General features: G+C 43.2%; 1 protein-coding gene across 1 annotated transcript in view; it reads right to left on the reverse strand.

Moving 5' to 3' along the window:
- Positions 1–279: 279 nt before the first annotated feature.
- LOC123505890 (neutral ceramidase-like) overlaps positions 280–19,690 on the reverse strand; it is a 98,066-nt gene continuing 78,655 nt past the window's right edge. Inside the window, exons 6-15 of the mRNA XM_045257730.1 lie at positions 11,398–11,528; positions 9,677–9,886; positions 8,423–8,530; positions 6,898–7,092; positions 5,146–5,271; positions 3,550–3,750; positions 2,953–3,120; positions 2,094–2,212; positions 1,110–1,278; positions 280–533 (exon numbers count right to left, since the gene is read on the reverse strand). Of these exons, the coding sequence (XP_045113665.1) occupies positions 429–533; positions 1,110–1,278; positions 2,094–2,212; positions 2,953–3,120; positions 3,550–3,750; positions 5,146–5,271; positions 6,898–7,092; positions 8,423–8,530; positions 9,677–9,886; positions 11,398–11,528 (1,532 nt within the window). The 3' untranslated portion in view covers positions 280–428. The remainder of the gene's footprint in view (positions 534–1,109; positions 1,279–2,093; positions 2,213–2,952; positions 3,121–3,549; positions 3,751–5,145; positions 5,272–6,897; positions 7,093–8,422; positions 8,531–9,676; positions 9,887–11,397; positions 11,529–19,690) is intronic.

Here is a 19,690-nt window from a genome sequence, read left to right on the forward strand (position 1 = left end):
AAACTACCTCTTGCTAAGGAACTATTTACTTGGTATCTTGTTTATCTTATACTCTTCTCTTCCATCTCTTCTTCTCTACCTACTTCACGAGGCAAATCATTCGTCTTTTCTTATTCCATCATGCAGAGGCCCGTTCCATCTTAACACAAAGTTCAAACTAATGAACACTTTAAAGGGATTCATTTTCTTTTTCTTCTATCGCCATGTGATGAATATATTAAAGTATCTGCAGAATTCCCCTAAAATTATATATCAAATAGGCACTATATAAATTCCGAATTTATTCAACAATTTTATTTGTGAACGTTTGTGTAAAATTCAGAGAGAGAGAGAGAGAGAGAGAGAGAGAGAGAGAGAGAGAGAGAGAGAGATAATGTACGTACACACCCACATCGGTGCGTGAAGTTTACAAGGAAGGTCTCGCCAGCTTAAAAGCCGAAGCTGAGCCAGGGCTTGTGGAGAGCAGACCCTGAGTTGCTTTGCTGAGGTACCTCCGCATACTCAAGCAGTGTCGTGTCAGGCCGCGCCATCACCTGTGTGGAGGCAGCGCAGTAATTATAAATAGTGTGAGATGTTGCTTGATGTACATCATACTTTGAAACACACAACCTCATCTCCACTACTGTCAAAAGGCTCCAGTTGAAGTTACACGAGTTTTTAAGTAATGTTTAATGGTACAAGTGACAGATTAGCAATATTTCTACATTATTAACAGGAGAAACACTTGCAAACCCAACTGATCATCTCTGTGGCTTTCGAAAATAGTCGTGGTAAGAGAGCAAACTGTTTCTGAATACAAGCTGCATACTTGTGCTCGGCTAGCAGGCTACAGAAACAAGGATTCTCTCCACAGTAAACAAGATATAGACTAGTGCTACAGTTATGGTCAAAGATTGGCTAACTTCTTACTATTTACTTTCACTTGCGTATATAGATAGGAGTCTATATCTAGCTATATACAAATACACCAATAAGAAAAATAAAGGAACAGAAAAAGAGAAGATAAAAAAAAAAATACATATAGGAAGGAAGAGAGAGAGAGAGAGAGAGAGAGAGAGAGAGAGAGAGAGAGAGAGAGAGAGAGAGAGAGAGAGAACCTTGCGTCGTACCTGGAAGGACTCCGTGACGCCGGAATAGGGATAGACGCCGAAGAGGAAGCTCTTATAATGCCCTGAGTGTGTGATTCTGTAGGTGCCCTCCGGCGTGTCGTGCGGGATGTCCCACTTCACGGTGGCCAGGCTTGTCCCTAGTAGCAGCGACACGCGATCCCAGATGAACCTGCGGCCACGGGAGGGAAAGGAGAGTGATAGGCTACAGGACTATTTATCTCTTTCTTTTGGCTAACTCTATCGGACCTACAAGGGGACTGGCAACTAAGTGGACCTTTTTTTTTTATCTTTTTGTTGCCTTTAGCCAGCTTTCCCCTCCTACATAAAAAGAAAGATATTTGCATGATCCATTTGTCTGAGGATTCTGCCGAGTTAGACACAGGGGACCATATTGTAATAAGTCACTTGGATTTTCAATGATTATTTTAAAACTTATAGTAACAGATTACCCTTCAGTATTGGGACCCATTTTTATCTTGAGTTTTGGGTCGGATTAGACGATTTTATTGACATCAGGAAGGGTCTATGGTGGTTAGAAGATTAATAGTCAGAGTCTTCACTAATTTTAATCCTCATGCAAGTTTCTGAAGCTGTACAGAATCACCAAATAGTAACCAGAATATGAAAAAAAAAACCGTACTGGTTTTAAAGGGGTTAACGAGAATAAAAGGGCTATGTATGAGAGAGTGGGATATTACGTAACTTTAATCAGTCTCTGTATTTTTAATAACTTCTGATCGTATTCCTGCTACTTTCAAAAGGCTCGAGTTGATGACACACAGGTTTTTAAAGATGTCTTTCTTAATGGTTTTAGTGACAGCTTAACAAGATTTCTACATTTTCTAACAGGATAAACACTCGCGAACACAACGTATCATCTCTGCGATCCTTGGAAATAGTCATGGTAAGAGAGAAAATGTAATAATTATGCTGGAGCTGTACACAAAATACACGGTTTCTTTATGTAGCGACAGCCATACGCACCTGGTTTCCCAATTAGCATCAGTGGCCACTATCTCCCACACGTCTGATGAGTTCACAAGTCTCTCCACCGTCAGGAAAGTCTTATCCAACTGCACGTCGTTCCTGGGATGGCCTGACACCTGTGAAGCATTGCAAGCATTCGTCACCACAGGACCAGGATGTGACGGGAGGTTCTTGGTGATGTGCTCATTACGCTTGTATTCTTAAACTCTTCTGTGCTTCACCTTCACTTTTTCAAAAGGTTTTTATTTAAATTTACGAGTTTTTAAGGTGTTTTTACGGTTCTAGAGGCAGATTGACAAGATTTTTACATTATTAACTGGAGAAACACTCTTGAAAACCCTGCCAGTAATCTCAGTGGCCTTGGAAAACAAAGTATCTCTGAATATCGGCCTTCATACACATTGGAGTGAGTGATACTGTGGCGGAGTGTGATAATTAGGCTCTGGGTGTGTACAGGACGCATAGATAAATGTGTTTACTGTTGTGGGTGTCCCTTCTTAATCCCCAGGCTGTAAATATGAATGATTTGCGTAAAGGCAGGCTAGGCAAAAGATTGAGAGAGAGTAAGAGGTTAGGTTTTAAGTTGACTTGGAAGTGATGGCCGATTGACTGACTGACGAGTGAAGATTAGGAGGGTGTTGGTGGTAATGATGGTGACGACAAGGGATGGAGTGAAGGAAGAGGTGAGTGGTAATAATAATGAAGACGATGATGATGTTGAATTAAGTGGTTTTAATGAAGGATGACGTAAAGAAAGGTATCAAGAGAGAGATTATAATGATGATGAAGATGAAGATAATAATGATGATGGTGAAGGATAAAGTGAATCCTACCAAAAGACAACATGTAGACTCACAAACTTGGCCGTGACAGTCTCTCCGGTGTAGGCCAAGGGGTAGGGCTGCGCCACCACGTCCCCGAAGTCAGAGAACAAGGGCGCCCTGTCAAACAGCACGCCAGGCAGCAAGGAGAGCACACTGCTGCTCAAGTCGGGAGGTGACCGGCCCGGTGGCATCTCTGTACCCTGCCACAAAGTAAGTAAGTGTCATTCATGGGACATACTGCTGGAGTAACGCAGGGACGCATCGAAAGAGAGGGAGAGGAAGACAAAGAGATATAGAGGGCAACAACCTGGCATGTAAACACTCAGAGCTCATCCTTGTGACTCGAATGAACGGGCACTTCGATGGCTACCTTCACCTGAGTCACGAGTGGGTGTCTGCCGCTCTCGCTATTCGTTGATTCATCACACACACCAGAAAAAAGGACTGACTAACTGGCTGATGAAGCTGGTTAAATGCACCGTGACAATAACATATGTGCGCAAGTCACGAGTTGATATCTTGCTCTCGTTATTCGTTAGTTCATCACTCACCCCAGGAAGATAAGGACTGACTGAATGAATGACTCAAAGCATCGCCACACTATCCCAACAAAACTTCAAGGCACTCACATTAAGGATAGACTGGGCCAAGTGGACATATTGCTGTATGTAAGCGGCGCAAGTGTGGGGGCCGAAGATGGTGGAGGCGGCCTCGTAGCGCTGCATCTGATACTCTTCCCACGTGGTGATGTAGTGGGAGTACTCGTTGGACAGACCCGCCAACACTGGAACCACGTCTTCCATACCGGCCGCCGCCAGCACCGATGCAACCTTTCATGAGGGAGCACCGTGAGTAGAGAGAAGAGAAGAGAATACCAGACGATTAACAGGCCCTGGAGAAAAGCAGTTGAAGGAAGAAGACCGAGAGGAACACAGAAAGCAAGATGGAGGGATGGAATGACGGCAAAACTGATTAAGTGTGGAAATCACTAAGAAAGATGCATTACATACAAGACAGAAAGGAATAGACAAAGCAGGAACACACACAAAAAACGAAAGAAGAACCAGAATCGTATATCCTTGCCATGTACAGTATACCTTCTACCTTTCCCCTCGAGCACCTGAAGGAGAGAAAAGAAAACAGAAGATGCAAATAAGAGAGAGAGAGAGAGAGAGAGAGAGAGAGAGAGAGAGAGAGAGAGAGAGAGAGAGAGAGAGAGAGAGAGAGAGAGAGAGAGAGAGAGTTCTATTTCAGAGGCTCCAGGCACATCCAACACCACAGTCTAACTCAGTTGAATCCCACATCCCCTTCAGTAAGTTTGTTTTTTCTTTGAAACTGCTGAAAGAGAAAGAAACAAAGGACGCAGGCAAGTTAGGGAGTGGCGTTTCGGAGGCTACACTCATAACCAACACCTCAACCCAACCAGACTCTCAAACTTCCACATCCCCGTCAGAATCTTTTTTTCTGAAGCGGCTGAAAGAGAAGGAAGTAAAAAGGGGAACCAGGTAAGTGAGGAAGTGGTGTTTAAACAGCTACATTCCCAACTAACACCTCTACCTATACTTCAACCCAATTCCAGACTCTCAAACTTCCACATTCCCGTCAGTATCTTTTCCCTGAAGAGCTGAAAGAGAAGGACACAAAAATGGGACCCAAGCAAACGAAGGAGTAGCGTTTCAGAGGCTAATTTCTCAACCAACACCTCAACTAGCACCTCAACTCAACCAGACTCCCAACCAAAGTCCCACATCCCCGTCAATACCTTTTCTCTGAAGCAGCTGAAAGAGAAAGAAGCCAAAAGGGGACATAGGAAAGCGAGGGAGTAGCATTTCAAAGCTTATACTACCGACCAACACCTCAACTAACACCTCAACCCAACCAGACTCCCAAACTCCCAAATCTCCGTCAGCATTTTTTTTTTTTTTCTGAAGCGGATGAAAGAGAAAGAAGTAAAAAGGGAAACCAGGCAAATGAGAGAGTGGTGTTTCAAAGGCTACACTCCCAACCAACACCTCAACCAGCACTCCAGACTCCAAACCAGACTGCCAACCAAATCCCACATCCCCGCCAGTACCTTTTCCCTGAAGCAGCTGAAAGGGAAAGAAGCCAAAAGGGAAGCCAGGCAAGTGAGGGAGTGGCGTTTCCGGAGACTACATTCCCAGCTAACACCACCACCAGCACCTCAACTCAACCAGACCCCTAAACTCCAACATCCCCGCCAGTACCTTTTCCCTGAAGCGTCTGCCGCACATGGTGGTGAACTCTCCGGGCACAGGAAGGATGGCCAGCTGTCCCACGAGCCCCATCTGCGTGTCCATGATGCGGGGATGCCACGGGTAGGGCTTGTTGAGCTGCAGTACAGACACACGGATCACCATTCCGCCTTGGAGTATATTCTGAAACACTTCCCTGCCGCGCCCTGACTCTTCTCTAAAGGCTTTTGAATTTCAACTCCTTCAGTACTGGGATGCATTTTTACCATGAGTTTTGAGTGTGATAAGATGATTTTATTTATATCAGGAAGGGTCTATGGAGGTCAGAAGATTAATAGCCAGAGTTTTCACTATTTTAATCCCCACCTGAGTTTCTGATGTATAAAATCACCAAATAGTAAGCAGAATAGATGTGAATACGTGTCATGGTACTGGTAAGTGACACGAGTTTCTAAGTGTAAGTTTTAAGGTTCCAGTGACAGATTAGCAAGGTTTCTACTTCATCAAAGGGAGAGAACAGTCTTGAGAACCCGGCTAATCATCTTCGTGACCTTGGAAAGCAGTCGAGGTGAAAGACCAAAGCGTTTCTGAATATGGTCCATTTTTACAAGAGTTTTCAATGACTTTTTATGGATTTATAGGCAGATTGACAAGATTTCAACATTATTATAAGGAGAATAAATGTAGAGAATCTGGCTAATCATCTCTGTGGCCTTGAAAAATAGTCACGGTGTTGAGAGACCAGAGCGTTTCCAAATACAGGGCCCGGTGTGACCCTGGGGGCGCGGGGCGTGACGCTTCCCACTCCCAGCTCCCTCACACTGCCTCGTTTTGGAATGTGAAGGTTGAGGTAATTGTCTGCGGTGCCGGAAACTTAACCTGTTCTCCTGGTAAATTAGTCACACCTTTTTATCTTATTCTTTTTTAAATTCCGTGTTGACTTTATCGCACGTATCACAAGCACAGGATTTATCGTCAATCTTAACCTTTTCTCTTAATTAAACAGTATCATTCACGTCTATTTTTTTTTTATTGTTACATGCCTTTTTTCCCTTTTTTCTTTTATTCCCATGTTAACTTTGTCGCCTGTTGTACGCACCTCACGACAGTCACACGAGTTTTTTGCGTCGATGAAAGCAAGTTCTGTGTGTAAAGTTTGAATATTGTTCGTTGTTTTTACTCATTGTTTTTATATTCTTAGTGTGTGTATTACAGTAATGCGTGTGAGAGTTTGCCTCGATTAAAAGAAGTAGATCATCATAACGTTTTTTCATCAATATCATTTGTTTATTCACTTATTTATTTATTTATTTATTTATTTATTCATTCATTCATTTATCACATTCACTCATTTTTGCTTAAGGGAGAAGGAGAGGAGAATTGGAGGATAGCAGAACTACTAGTTAACAAGGGTGGAGGAGGAGGAGGAGGAGAAGGAGGAGGAGGAAGTAGTGATGGTGGTGGTGGTGCAGCTCGCTAAAGGAGGAGGAGTAGGAGGAGGAGGAAGTGGAGGTGGTGGTGGTGGTGGAGTTCGCTAGAGGAGGAGGAGGAGTAGGAGTAGGAGGAAGTGGAGGTGGTGGTGGTGGTGGAGTTCGCTAAAGAAGGAGGAAGAGAAGGAGGAGGAGAAAATGGTGGTGGTGGAAGAGGAGGAGGAGGAAGAGGAGGGAGTAGAGGTTGTGGTGGTGGTGGAATTCGCTAGAGGAGGAGGAGGAGGAGGAGGAGGAGGAGGAGGAAGTGGTGGTGATGGTGGTGGAGTTTGCTCACCTCGCCAGTGTCCAGCAGGATGGGTTTGGGGGCGTGGCAGGCGACCTGTTCCTCCGATGGCTTGTGCAGCAGGCCGCTCACGATGTCCCAGAAGGGGTTGCCCTCCGTGGTGCCCTGCGTGAAGTCAAAGGCGCCTGGACCGTCGATGGTGCCCGCGGCGAAACTGTAACCCAGCGCTGGCAAACACGTGAACACCTGCAAAGAGAGAGGCCGAGGCGACTCTCTTATGCTACGCCTTCATATCTCTCGACATTCTTTCCTCTTCCCTTCTTTGACTACCCTCTGCCTGCCTCTCTTATGCCACACTTTCATATTCATATCTCTGAACATTATTCTCTCTTTCCTTCTCCTTCCATCACCCTTTGCTTGTCTCTCTTATTTCACCTTCATATTTCTGTACATCCTTTTCTTTTTCCTTCTCTTTCCACTACTTTGCCTGTCTCTCTCTTATGCTACACCTTCATATTTCTGTACATTATTCTCTTTCCTTCTCTTTCATCACCCTTTGCCTGTCTCTCTTATTCTTCACCTTCATATTTCTGTACATTCTTCCTTCTTCCTTCTCTTTCAACCACTCTTTGCCTGTCCCTCTGATGCTATACCTTATCTCTACGTTCTTCTCTCCTTCCTTCTCCTTCTACTACTCTCTGCCTGCCCCTCTTATCCTAGACCCTCATATCTCTTCATTTTTCCCTCTTCGCTCCTTCCACCACCCTTTGCTTGCCCCCAGTGTTCGATGTGGTACCCGGGGGAGGTGGAGTGACTGGCAAGTCTTTAGGATTGATGACCATGAAGGCCTTGAATTTGGGCAGAGAGGAAGGGCAAGGAGTGTGTGGAAAGGAGGATGCTGGAGGTGTATCTCATGGTGTAGTGAAAGAATACATGCCTGCAATGGTGTAACTGAGGTGGAAGTGTCACAAGAGACGAGGAGTGTGTTGGGAGGAGGATACGGGAGAGAGGGGAAGAGAAGGTTCATGGATGCAGCCCAAGAAAACCTACTACTTGCAATGATGTGACTCAGGAAAGCTCACTGGAGAGAAAAGAAAGACTCTGGGACAAATGAACTGAATGGTTAGTTTGTTTGCGTCGCTACACCGATGACTGGGAAAGACTGAATGACTGACAAGTGTAACGGAGCTATAATTACGAAAAGTCTGAGAGAGGTTAATTAACTTACTGATTGACTGACTTGACTAGCTGATTGACTGGCTGAGTTACGACGCCATAACAACGTGGATCCTTGACTGACTGGCTGGCTGATCAGAATAACAACACTATGCCAATAAATACTTTTGACTGACTAACAAATTAAGTAACGCCGGCCATCACAACCAACACTCATGACTATCTGACTGATTCCAATAATACCAGAACAACGAAAATTCTTGGCGAGAGTAAGTCACATGAATGGAATATGACAGAACATTACTGGCGAGTTGTTCATGATTAGGCAATGTGTGTGTGTGTGTGTGTGTGTGTGTGTGTGTGTGTGTGTGTGTGTGTGTGTGTGTGGCTGGAGGCTTACCTCCGTGCCGTCTTTCAGATTCACTCTGTAGTTGGACATGTCTATGAACTGCTGAGCGTAGTGCACGGGCCCCGACACCCTCATCGCGTTAGGGTCGCTGTACAGCTCCTGCAAACACAACAATAAGTCACCTACAGTCTGTCTGCTCTTAACTGGTCACTGGGTCTCGGTCTAGGATGAAATTACCTGTTGTCATATCTTCCCTGTGATAATTGTGCTGATCAACAGAAAATAAGTATCATACACATGAAATGAATTATATCAATAAGCTACACTATATTCTGAACTGTAACCCAATTGTTCACTTCCTCAGACCGAGACCCAGCGGCCACTTCAGAACAAACAGACTCTAGTGGTTGAGTCGCGTCCATGAACCAACACACGAAGCACCGAACACTGACAAACAACGTGAATTTTTTTCTTCTTTTTTAACGTTTCAGGGTAAAATGTCGACTATTTCTTACAGGCTCAAGTAGAATTATTATCAAGATTTTAATAGGATGTTTCTATGATTATATTGATAGTTTCTAATGGCGTAAAATCTCGAAAATTTTTCTGCAGGCTCAATTTGAATCGTTATTAAGGATTATCAAGGGTGCTTTTATGATTCTTGTGGTAGTTTAGCATGGATCTGATACGGCGAGGGAAAAATATGCATAGAAATGTAAGTAATCAACTCAGTAGAGTTTAAAATGCTTCAAATAGGAACATAAAAATACAGTAAAGTGATCCAGTGGAACCATGCGTGCCAAATTTGGGGACAGAGGGATCCGTGGGGTGTCCAAAAAAAAAATATCCCCTTTAGCCCACAAATTCCTGTGAAAAGCCCACATGGTATACGTAAGTGAAAAAAAAAGGAGGTTGGAAAAGTGATTAGGCCTACACGAGTCAGTCCCTTCATGAAACACACCAACTATTTGATTAGCCGAATTCTCGAGACTGTTTCTCCTCTCAACTCCTTCAGTACCATGTGGGCTTTTCACGGGAATTTCTGGGCTAAATGGGATACTTTTATGGGGTACCTCCTATCTCACATCTCACCCGCTAGGAAACCGTTGCCCCGAGTGAGAAATCCCAACCTACACTCGGACCGTGGACAGGATTCGAACCCGTGCGCTTGAAGACCCCTCGCACCCCAAAGCACGCATGGTTCCACTGTACCACGGCGGCTTGGTTAGGTTAAGAAGGGTGAGGTAAAGTTAGGTTAGGTTAGATAAGGTTAGAGTCAAAAGCATCCCAGTTGTCCCAAGTTACCACGGCCTTAGCGAACTGCCTGGTGCCGATGATCTTCGTGCTCTCCATCATGTCCTTGCCGGGTCCTGAAGCGATGCAGTTCTGAACCTTCCCGTCGCAGGTGGAGGTGGCCAGGTCGCAGGGCAGCCCGGTGTCGATGCAGCGGGCGCCTTGGATGTTCGGGCTCACGTCTCCGCAGTTGGATTGGGCGAAGGCTGCGACAAACTTACCCTGTCGCAAAGAAAATTCCACTTATTTGAATGACACACCGGATGAAATGCTCGCAAGTGGAATGGCGAAGTGGACAGAGTGGTAACCTAGTAAAATGAAAAGAAAGGAGGAGAGAAATAGAGATAAAATGAAAGCGTTGACGAATTTATTTTTCCAAGAAGGAGAAAGAAAGTCACATGTTTGAATGACACAGAGGACGAAAAATTTTCTTAGACAGAAAGAGATTATGAGGCTGGATGATGGAGTGTACAGAGTGGCAACCTAGTAAGAGAGAGAGAGAGAGAGAGAGATATGAAGATGAAGACGAAGATAAAGACGAAGAATAACAACAATAACAACAACAACAACAACAACAACAACAACAACAACAACAACAACAACAACAACAAGAACAAGAAGAAGAAGAGAGAGAGAGAGAGAGAGAGAGAGAGAGAGAAAGATAGAGAGAGAGGATAAGAGGAGAGAGAGAGAGAGAGAGAGAGAGAGAGAGAAAGAGAAAGGAAAAAAAGGTAAAAAGCGAGCCAATACCCCACTCCCCATCACCCTGTCGCCCCCAAAACAGAGAAACCAGGAAGAGGAGAAGGAGAAGGAGAAAAAGAACTGAAGGACAAGACGATCAAAGGAAAACAACAAAAAAAAAAAAAAAAAGCGAAGGAAGGAAAAGAAAGCAAGTCGTTTGAAGCCACAATAGACGAAGATTAGCACAAGTGAGGAGAAAGAGAGAGCACCCTGAAAGCTGTCATGTGGTGAACGCTTAATGGCTGAGAGTTAATGACAGCAATGAAGGGGTAGCTTAGGTCAGGCAGTCAATGGCGGTGGCGGTGGTGGTGGTGGTGGTGGTGGTGGTGGGGATGGTAGTAGTGATAAGAGGAAGGAAAGAAAAACCTGGTGAATTCGTAATAAGTGCAAGTGACAGACAGCAATGATAGGTGAGGTCAGGTGAGGTGAGGTGAGGCAACTGTGATGGTGGTGGTAGTGGTGGAGGAAGAAGTAAAGGGAGAGAAGATGAAGAAGGAGAAGAAGGAGGAGGAAGAGGAGGAGGAGGAGGAGGAGGAGGAAGAGGAGGAGGAGGAGGAGGAGGAGGAGGAGGAGGAGGAGGAGGAGGAGGAGGAGAAAAAAGATGAAGATGAAGATGGAAACAAACAAGAAGAAGAAGAAGAAGAAGAAGAAGAAGAAGAAGAAGAAGAAGAAGAAGAAGAAGGAGGAGGAGGAGGAGGAGGAGGAGAAAAAAAGATGAAGATGAAGATGGAAACAAAGGAGAAGAACAAAAACCCCAAAACAACAATAACAACAACAACAACAACAACAACAACAACAACAACAGACAGCACTAATAACAATACAAGTCAGGTGAAGTGAGGTGAGGTGAGGTCGGGAAGTGGTGATCGTGGTGGTAGTGGCGATAGTAGTAGTGGTAGTAGTGGTGGTGATGGTGGTGATGGTGGTAGTGGTGGTGGTGGTGGTGGTGGTAGTGGAGGTGGTGGTGGTGGTGGAGAGCCGAGTGTTCTGACCTTTCCTGGCATGGCCCCGGGGTTCATGACCTCCTCGAAGAGCTGGGACGCGTAGCCCTTGTTGTCCCCAGAGATGAGAGTGTTGGTGTTGTTCATGGAGGTGGGATGAACCGCGAACCAGTTGACCATACCTAGGGAGAACCGTTCAATCATTAGTGGGCTCACCTGACACGCCCTTCCACACACACACACACACACACACGCACTGGTAAACTCTGAAACTCCCTGCCTGCTTCTGTATTTCCATCTCTCTACGACTTGACTTCTTTTAAGAGGGAGGTTTCAAGACATTTGTCCCTCAACTTTGGCTAACTCTTGTTTTATTAAAAGGGACTGCCAATCAAGTGGGCCTTTTTTTTTTTATTATTTTTGTCGCCCTCCGTCAGCTTCCCTTCTTGCATAAAAACCACCACACTTTTCTATATCTATTTCTACATTTTTAGTTTCCTTTTCTTACTCCTATTATTCTTATACTATTTTTTTTTTCCAAATATTGTCAGTCCATCATAACATCGACTTTATATTCCAAATCGTCGACTAACACTACTATTACATTACATTACTGCTCTCTCTCTCTCTCTCTCTCTCTCTCTCTCTCTCTCTCTCTCAGGGCGGCCACCTCTCTCCTTCATTAAAGATTCAAGAAGAGACAAAAACGTAACTTGAGAGAGAGAGAGAGAGAGAGAGAGAGAGAGAGAGAGAGAGAGAGAGAGAGAGAGAGAAAAGGAAGAAAAGTGCAGGAAGAGCAATGTATGAAGGAGGAAAGAGAGAGTAAAGGAGAGATGAAGGAGAAAATGGAAGTAAGAGAAGAGAGAAGAAGAGAAGAGAGGAAAGACAGGAGAGAAAGATAGGAAGGGAGAAAGATAGGAAGGAAAGAAAGAGAGGGATAGTCACACACACACACACACACACACACACACCTTGATAAGAGTAAAGAATAAATGCTTTTCCGGTCCAAACTAATACTTTTAACCTTTCCTAAATCCTCTACACGCATCCTAAATACTCTTCGATCCTCTTCCTGTCCAATCAAACCCTATAAAACTTTCCTAAAACCTTTCAAATACATTAATACCTTTATAAAACCTTTCTTATGTAGCACTGCAGGTTTTTTTGGAGGGGATAGTGGTGAACGTGTGTGTGTGTGTGTGTGTGTGTGTGTGTGTGTGTGTGTGTGTGAGGGGATCGAGTCGAGTTTCCTTTGAGAGCAAAGTACAGTACAGCCTCTGACACGAAAGGAACCAACACTGGGCGAGGCTTGGCTGTTGATGCATTGCCAATAAGTACAGTGAACTCAAGACACTTTACGATCAAGATGTGAGATTCCCATGACTGCCCTCTCTCTCTCTCTCTCTCTCTCTCTCTCTCTCTCTCTCTCTCATCATTTCTTCTTCTTCTTCATGTTTTTACTGGTTACTTTCTTCCTTCCTTGCTTATCCTTCTTCCTCTCTCTCTCTCTCTCTCTCTCTCTCTCTCTCTCTCTCTCTCTCTCTCTCTCTCTCACTAAAGCACATATTCAGAAACGCCTTCCCCTCTCACAACGACAATTTTCCAAGGCCACAGACTCAACTAACCAGGTTTTCAAGACAGTTTCTCCTTTAAATAAACTAGAAATCATGCCAGTCCATCACCAGAACCCTAAAAAATACTCTTAAAAAACACGAGTATTTTCAACTGGAGCCTTTGGAAAGCAGTGATGGTGAGAGAGCAAAGCGTTTCAGAATACAGACCCTTCTCCCAACTCCACACCTGCCCCAACCTGCTCTCCCCGGTAAGCGCATGGGACCGGTTCGCACTGGTAACATCTAATAATACTTTTCTGAGCAGCTGTGCGTATTATTCTGACTAACCACTTCTACGTCGAACCTTCACTGGCTTTCAGAAGGGTCTAGTTGAAGTTATAGTGCTTTATGAGAGTGTTTTTTTGTGGTTCTACTGACAGATTAACTCCTTCAGTACCATGATGCGTTTTCTTATTCATTCTGCTTACTATTTGTTGATTTTGTACAGCTTCAGAAACTTATGTGGGGATTAAAATAGTGAAGAGTCTGGCTATATATCTTCTGACCTCCATAGACTCTTCTTAAATGTCAATAAAATTGTCGAATCACATCCAAAACTCAAGGTAAGAAATGCGTCCTAGTACTGAGGGAGTTAACAAGATATCTGCATTATTCACAGGTGGAGGGCTTTTGAGAATCCAGCTGACCATCTCTGTGGCATTTGAAAGTACTCGTGGTGCAAGAGAGCAAAGGGTTTCTGAGTGCGAGTGAGGTACGGAGGGAATATAAAGGCAGACAATAGAAAAGTCTTGGAAGGTCCTTGTCTTGTCGGTTCATACGCCTTCCCTCTCACCACGACAATTTTCCAAGACCACAGAGACAACTAGCCAGGTTTTCAAGTCAGCTTTTCCTTTTAACCCATTCAATACCATGACGCGTTTCCATATTCATTAAAGTTACTATATGGTGACTCTATACAGCTTTAGAAACTCATGTGGGAGGGTTTAAAATAGTGAAGACTGTGGCCATTAGTCTTCTGATCCCCATAGATCCTTCCTAATGACAATAAAATGGTCTTATCGTACACAAATCTGAAGGCAAAATTATGTCCCAGTATTTAAGGGGTTAATAAACTACAAATCTTGCCAGTCTATCACCAGAACCATAGAAACACTCTTGAAAACACGAGTATCTTCAACTGGAGCCTTTGGAAAGCAGTGATGGTGAGAGAGCAAAGCGTTTCAGAATACTGGTAATAGATTAATAATGATGGAAGGGAGGTGGAGCGTATGGGAGGGAGATAAAAGGGAGGTAGAGGAAATGGAGAGATGTGGAAGGGAGGTGGAGAGAGGTGGAAGGGAGATGGAGGGAGGTGGGAAGGGAGGGAGGTGGAAGGAGATAGAAGGAGGTGGGAGGAGGTGGTGAGAGATGGAGGGAGGGAGGTGGGGAGGTGGAGGAAGTGGGAGAGAGCTGGAAGGAGATGGAAGGGAGGTGGAAGGGAGGTGGAGAGAAGTGGAAGGAGGTGGAAGGGAGATGGGGAGGGAGGCAGGTGGAGGAAGTGGGAGAGAAGAGGAAGGTAGGTGGAGGGAGGTGGAAAGAGGTGGAAGGGAGGTGGAAGGAGGTGGAAGGGAGCTGGGAGGAGGTGGAAGGGAGGTGGAAGGAGATGGAAGGGTAGTGGAGGGAGGTGGAAGGAAGGTAGAAGGGAGATGGAGGAAGTGGGAGAGAGGTGGAAGGGAGGTGGGGAGGGAGGCAGGTGGAGGGAAGCGAGGAGGAAGGCAAGAAGAGGTCAAAAGCACTAAATGACTCACTGTTCTTCCCCTAACCGAGAGGAAAACTGCTTTCTCATGTTTTTTTTCTCTTTTCTTTTTTCTTTTTTTTAAGTGATTGCCTTTTTTCTCACGCCTTGCACTCCCATTAACCCCTTCAGTACCACGACGCGTTCACATATTCACTCTGGTTACTATTTAGTGATTTTATACAGCTTCAGAAACTCATGTGGGGGATCAAAACAGTGAAGATTCTGACCGTTAACCTTCTGACCTCCATAGACCCTTCCTAATGTCAATAAAAATAGTCTAAACATGGTAAAAATGCATCCCAGTACTGAAGGGGCTTTCTCACTGCGACAAGCGACAATTCAGAGTACTAAGGCGAATGTGTGAAATCTTTAGAAGCCATGTATCCCTTTCTTCTGGCTAACTCTCGCGAACCTGCACGGGAACTGGCATTCTAAGTGGGCCTTTCTTAAACTCTTTATTACCCTTGGTCAGCTTTCCTCTCTTACATGAAAAATTAAAACACTGAGGCCCGTATTCAACATTTACTCTCTCATGCCACGATAATCTAAGTTTTCAAAAGGCCACAGAAATGAGTAGCCAGATTTTCAAGAGTGTTTATCCTTTCAGAAATGTAGACACCAGGACACGTTTCCATATTTTTTTTGCTTTACTATTTGGTGATTTTATACAGCTTCAGAAACTCATGTGATGGATTGAAATAGTGAAGATTGTGGCCATTAATCTTCTGACCTCCATAAACTCTTCCTAATGTCAATAAAATGGTCTAATCACAGCCAAAACTCAAGGTAAAAATACGTCCCAGTACTGAAGGGGTTAATTCCTTTAGTACCATGACGCGTTTCCATATTCCTTCTGGTTACTATTTAGTGATTCTATACAGCTTCAGAAAGTCACGTGGGAGATTGAAATAGTGAAGACTGTGGCCATTAATCTTCTGACCACCATAGACCTTTCCTAATGTCAATAAAATGGTCGAATCACGCATAAATCTCAAGGTAAAACTGCGTCCCAGTATTGAAGGAGTTAATCACCCACTGAAATCGTAAAAATGTCCTTAAAAACACGTATTTTTCTCTTTCTTTTATAATGTAAGAGGGGAAAGCTGGTCAAGGGCGACATATAACGATAAAAAAAAGGCCCACTATCTTGCCAGTCCCCGTGCAGGTCCGAAAGAGTTAGCTAAAAAAGGGATAAATGTCTTGAAATCTTCCTCTTAGATGATGTATAACGTCAATTGAGGCCTTTTGAAGTAGTGTCGGCGCCGCTAAAAAGAAAAGCGATAAATGTCTTAAAATCTTGAGTGATGCATAACGTCAATTAGGGCCCTTGGAAGTAGTGTAGGCGCCTTTACTTTCTTTTTTTTTTTTTCTACTCGATTTTATTTTCTCCGTCTTTTCGTTACCCTCGTCTATCCAACACTTCGTCATTTTTTAATATTCTTTTTAGATCGTTCATGGTCTTTTATTTATTTATTTATTTATTTATTTTTATTTTTTGTTGTTGTTGTCCTTTGCCAGCCAGAACCTCGTATTGTTTTTGATATATTTTCTCTTTGATTATTTTCTTTTTGGGACAAGTATCTTCATTGGAGATCTTTTTATTTATTCTTTCTTTCTTTCATTCATTCTTTCTTTCGTTTCCTATCGTCTTTTTTTTTCTTTTGTCCTTTGCCATCCAAAAACTCGTATTCTTTTTAATTAATCTCTTTTTTTTTTTTTTAGATAATCCTCTTTTTGGAACTACTATCTTCATTTGAGCTTTTTATTCATTCTTTCTTTCTTTCATTCACTTTTTCTTTCGTTTCCTATCATCGTCTCTTTTTGTCCTTTGCCATCCAGAACCTCGCATTGTTTTTAATAGTCTTTTTTTTCGTAGATCATTTTCTTTTGGGGACTAGTATTTTCAGTGGAACTTTTTCATTTATTCATTCTTTTTTTCATTCATTCTTTCTTTCTTTTTCCATTGTCATTTTTCGTTCGTCCTTTACCAGCTAGAGCCTCGTATTCTTTTTCATTCATTCATTCTTTCTTTCTTTCTTTCATTAATTCTTTCTTTCGTTTCCCATCGTCATTTTTCTTTCGTCGTTTGCCAGCCAGAAACTCATATTCTTTTTAGTATTCTTTTTCTTTGATCATTTTCTTTAGTGGAACTTTTCATTCATTCTTTCTTTATATTTTCGTATCGTCTTTGTGTTGCCCTTTGCCAGCCAGACACTCGTATTCCTTTCAATATTCTCTTTAAACAATTCCCTTTTTGAAGGTAACATCTTTAGTGAGTCTTTTCTAAATCTTTTACCTTTTATACCACCGTCTTTTGTGTCACCTAACCAGAACGCGTCTTACATTAAAAAAGAAAGAAAAATGAATAAAATTATAGCATAGAATCCTAGCTTAACCTTTCCCATCCCATGACGGAAGAAGAAGCAAGCCTGTGTTTCTCTGCTCATGTTTACAGCCGAGTCTTCACTGCAAAGGATACACGAGTAAGCGGAGGGAGTTTACCACGTTTTTGCTTAGTCAGGTATGTGCTTATTAGTGCAGCGTGACCTGTGTTTTCCCCGAGTCCCACGTCAAGACAAAGACAACCAGTATTCAGAAACGTTTGCTCTCTCACCATCACCACTTCCCAAAGACTTTAGTTGAAGATGGTCATGTTTTTAAGAGTATTTTTATGGTTCTGGAGATAGATTGGCAAGATTTTTTAGTTTATCATAAGGAAAACTGTCTTGAAAACTCTGCTACTCGTCTCTGTGGCCTTGAAAAATTGTCGAAGTGAGAGAACAAGGCGTTTCTGAATATGGCCGAGAGAGAGAGAGAGAGAGAGAGAGAGAGAGAGAGAGAGAGTTCACTGGAGTTCATGAGGAAGGGAGTGTGTGTGCGTGCAGTTGATAACACACACACACACACACACACACACACACACACACACACACACACACACACACACACACACACCTGTCTCTTAGGTATTAGTGAGCCTTTGCTGTGTTTCCTTATGGTTTCTTCAGCGTGGCGTGTGGTGACTATCTATCAAGTATTAATGGCTTCCTCTTCCCTTATTATCTTCTCACTAAGAAGGGATCTGAATACACACGGACGCCTCGGATCATTTCTTGCACGTTAAGTCGTAGGGAAATAGCAATGGAGATACTGGTTCTTCCCTCCTTGCGGTACACCTTCTGTCTTCTCTTTTATTTTATCTACTTTTCTTTTTTTTCTCGCTATCGAGGGACACAAACACGTAAGGCCGCTTCGAATTCTCTCCAGATTGACGTAAGGAAATGGCAAGGGAGGTACTGACTCTTTCCTCCTTGCGGTACACCTTATGCTATCTTCTCTTATTTTCTCCATTTTTTTTTTTTTTTTTTTTTTTGCTCTCAAAGAACGCTTCAAATTCTCTCAAACAGGTTAAAATGACGTAAGGAAATACCAAAGGAGATACTGGCTCTTCCCTCCTTGCGGTACACCTTGTGCTGTCTTCTCTTCTATTTCCTTTATTTATTTATTTATTTTTCGCTATCAATGGACACAAACACGTAAAGACGCCTCGAATTCTGTCAGAAAGGTTAACTTAATGTAAGGAAATGGCAAAGGAGGTACTGTCTCTTCTCTCCCTGCGGCACACCTTGTTTTGATCTTTCCTTTATTCTTTTGAACTAACGAGGGACAAGAACACACAGGCGCGCTTCAGATCATCTTACGGAAATGCCAAGGGAGGTAAGTGACTCTTCCCTCCTTGCGGAACACCTTGCCTTATCTTGTTTTCTTTTTTCTTTCATCATTTATCAATTTTTCCAGCTAAGAAGGGGCGTGAATGCGTCTTTTAAGGGTGTCTCAGATCATCTCAAGCAGGTTAAGTTGTAAGGAAATGCCAGAGGGGATATTGACACGCTTCTCCTTGCGGTACACCTTGTCTTATCTTATTTTCTTTCTTTTATCATTATCATCATTCTTTTTAACTAACAAGGGGCGCGAATGCGTCTTAAGAGTGCCTCAGATTATCTCAAGCATTGATTAGCTCCTCCTTGTGATACGCCTTGTCTTCTTTCTTTTTATCATTATTATCATTTTTGTAACTAACTAAGGGCGTGAATATGTCATAAGGGTGCCTCAGATTATTTCAAGCAGTTTATATTGTAAAGAAAGGCAAGAGGGGATATTGACACGCTTCTCCTTGCGATACGCCATGTCTTATCTTATTTTCTTTCTTTTATCATTATTGTCATTCTTTTCTAATTAACTAAGGGCGTGAATGCGTCGTAAGAGTGCTTCAGATTATTTCAAACAGGATAAGTTGTAAGGAAATGCCAAGGGAGATAAGTGACTCCTCCCTCCTTGCGGTATGCCTTGTCTTAAGTAGTTTTCTTCTTTCTTTTATCATTTATAATTTTTTCTAATTACCAAGGGGCGTGAGTACGTCTTAAGGGTGTCTCAGATCATCTCAAGCATGGCTAACCCCTTCAGTACCATGACACGTTATCATATTCCCTCTTGTTACTATTTGGTGATTTCTTACAGCTTCAGAAACTCATGTGGGCGATTAAAATAGTGAAGACTGTGGCTATTAATCTTCTGACCTCCATAGACCGTTCCTAATGTCAATGAAATCGTCTAATCACACCCAAAACGCAAGGTAAAAATGCGTCCCAGTACTGAAAGGTGTTAAGTTGTAAGGAAATGCAAGAGGAAATTTTGACTCGCTCTTTCTTGTTGTGGCGCACCTAGTCTTGTCTTGTCTTTTTTTTGCAGCGAGCGGTACTGTTTCAATCTGGCACTGATGACTTGCACAGTGCCATGGCAGGAGAGGTGTTTGTCTACATAGCAGTGTCTGATATTGATATTTTAAACGGCGATGCAGAGAAGGAGGAGAGGACGGAGTGTGAGGCGTTTCACTTTGCAGGGATATCGAACTCAAGGGTAAAGTCATAAGAGTATTGTAGTGTGGCCTCCTCACTTGTAACTATCAAAAGCAATGTAAAGATTAAGGTAAACA

Source organism: Portunus trituberculatus, chromosome 18 (assembly GCF_017591435.1).
Source record: "Portunus trituberculatus isolate SZX2019 chromosome 18, ASM1759143v1, whole genome shotgun sequence".
Lineage (NCBI taxonomy): Eukaryota > Metazoa > Arthropoda > Malacostraca > Decapoda > Portunidae > Portunus > Portunus trituberculatus.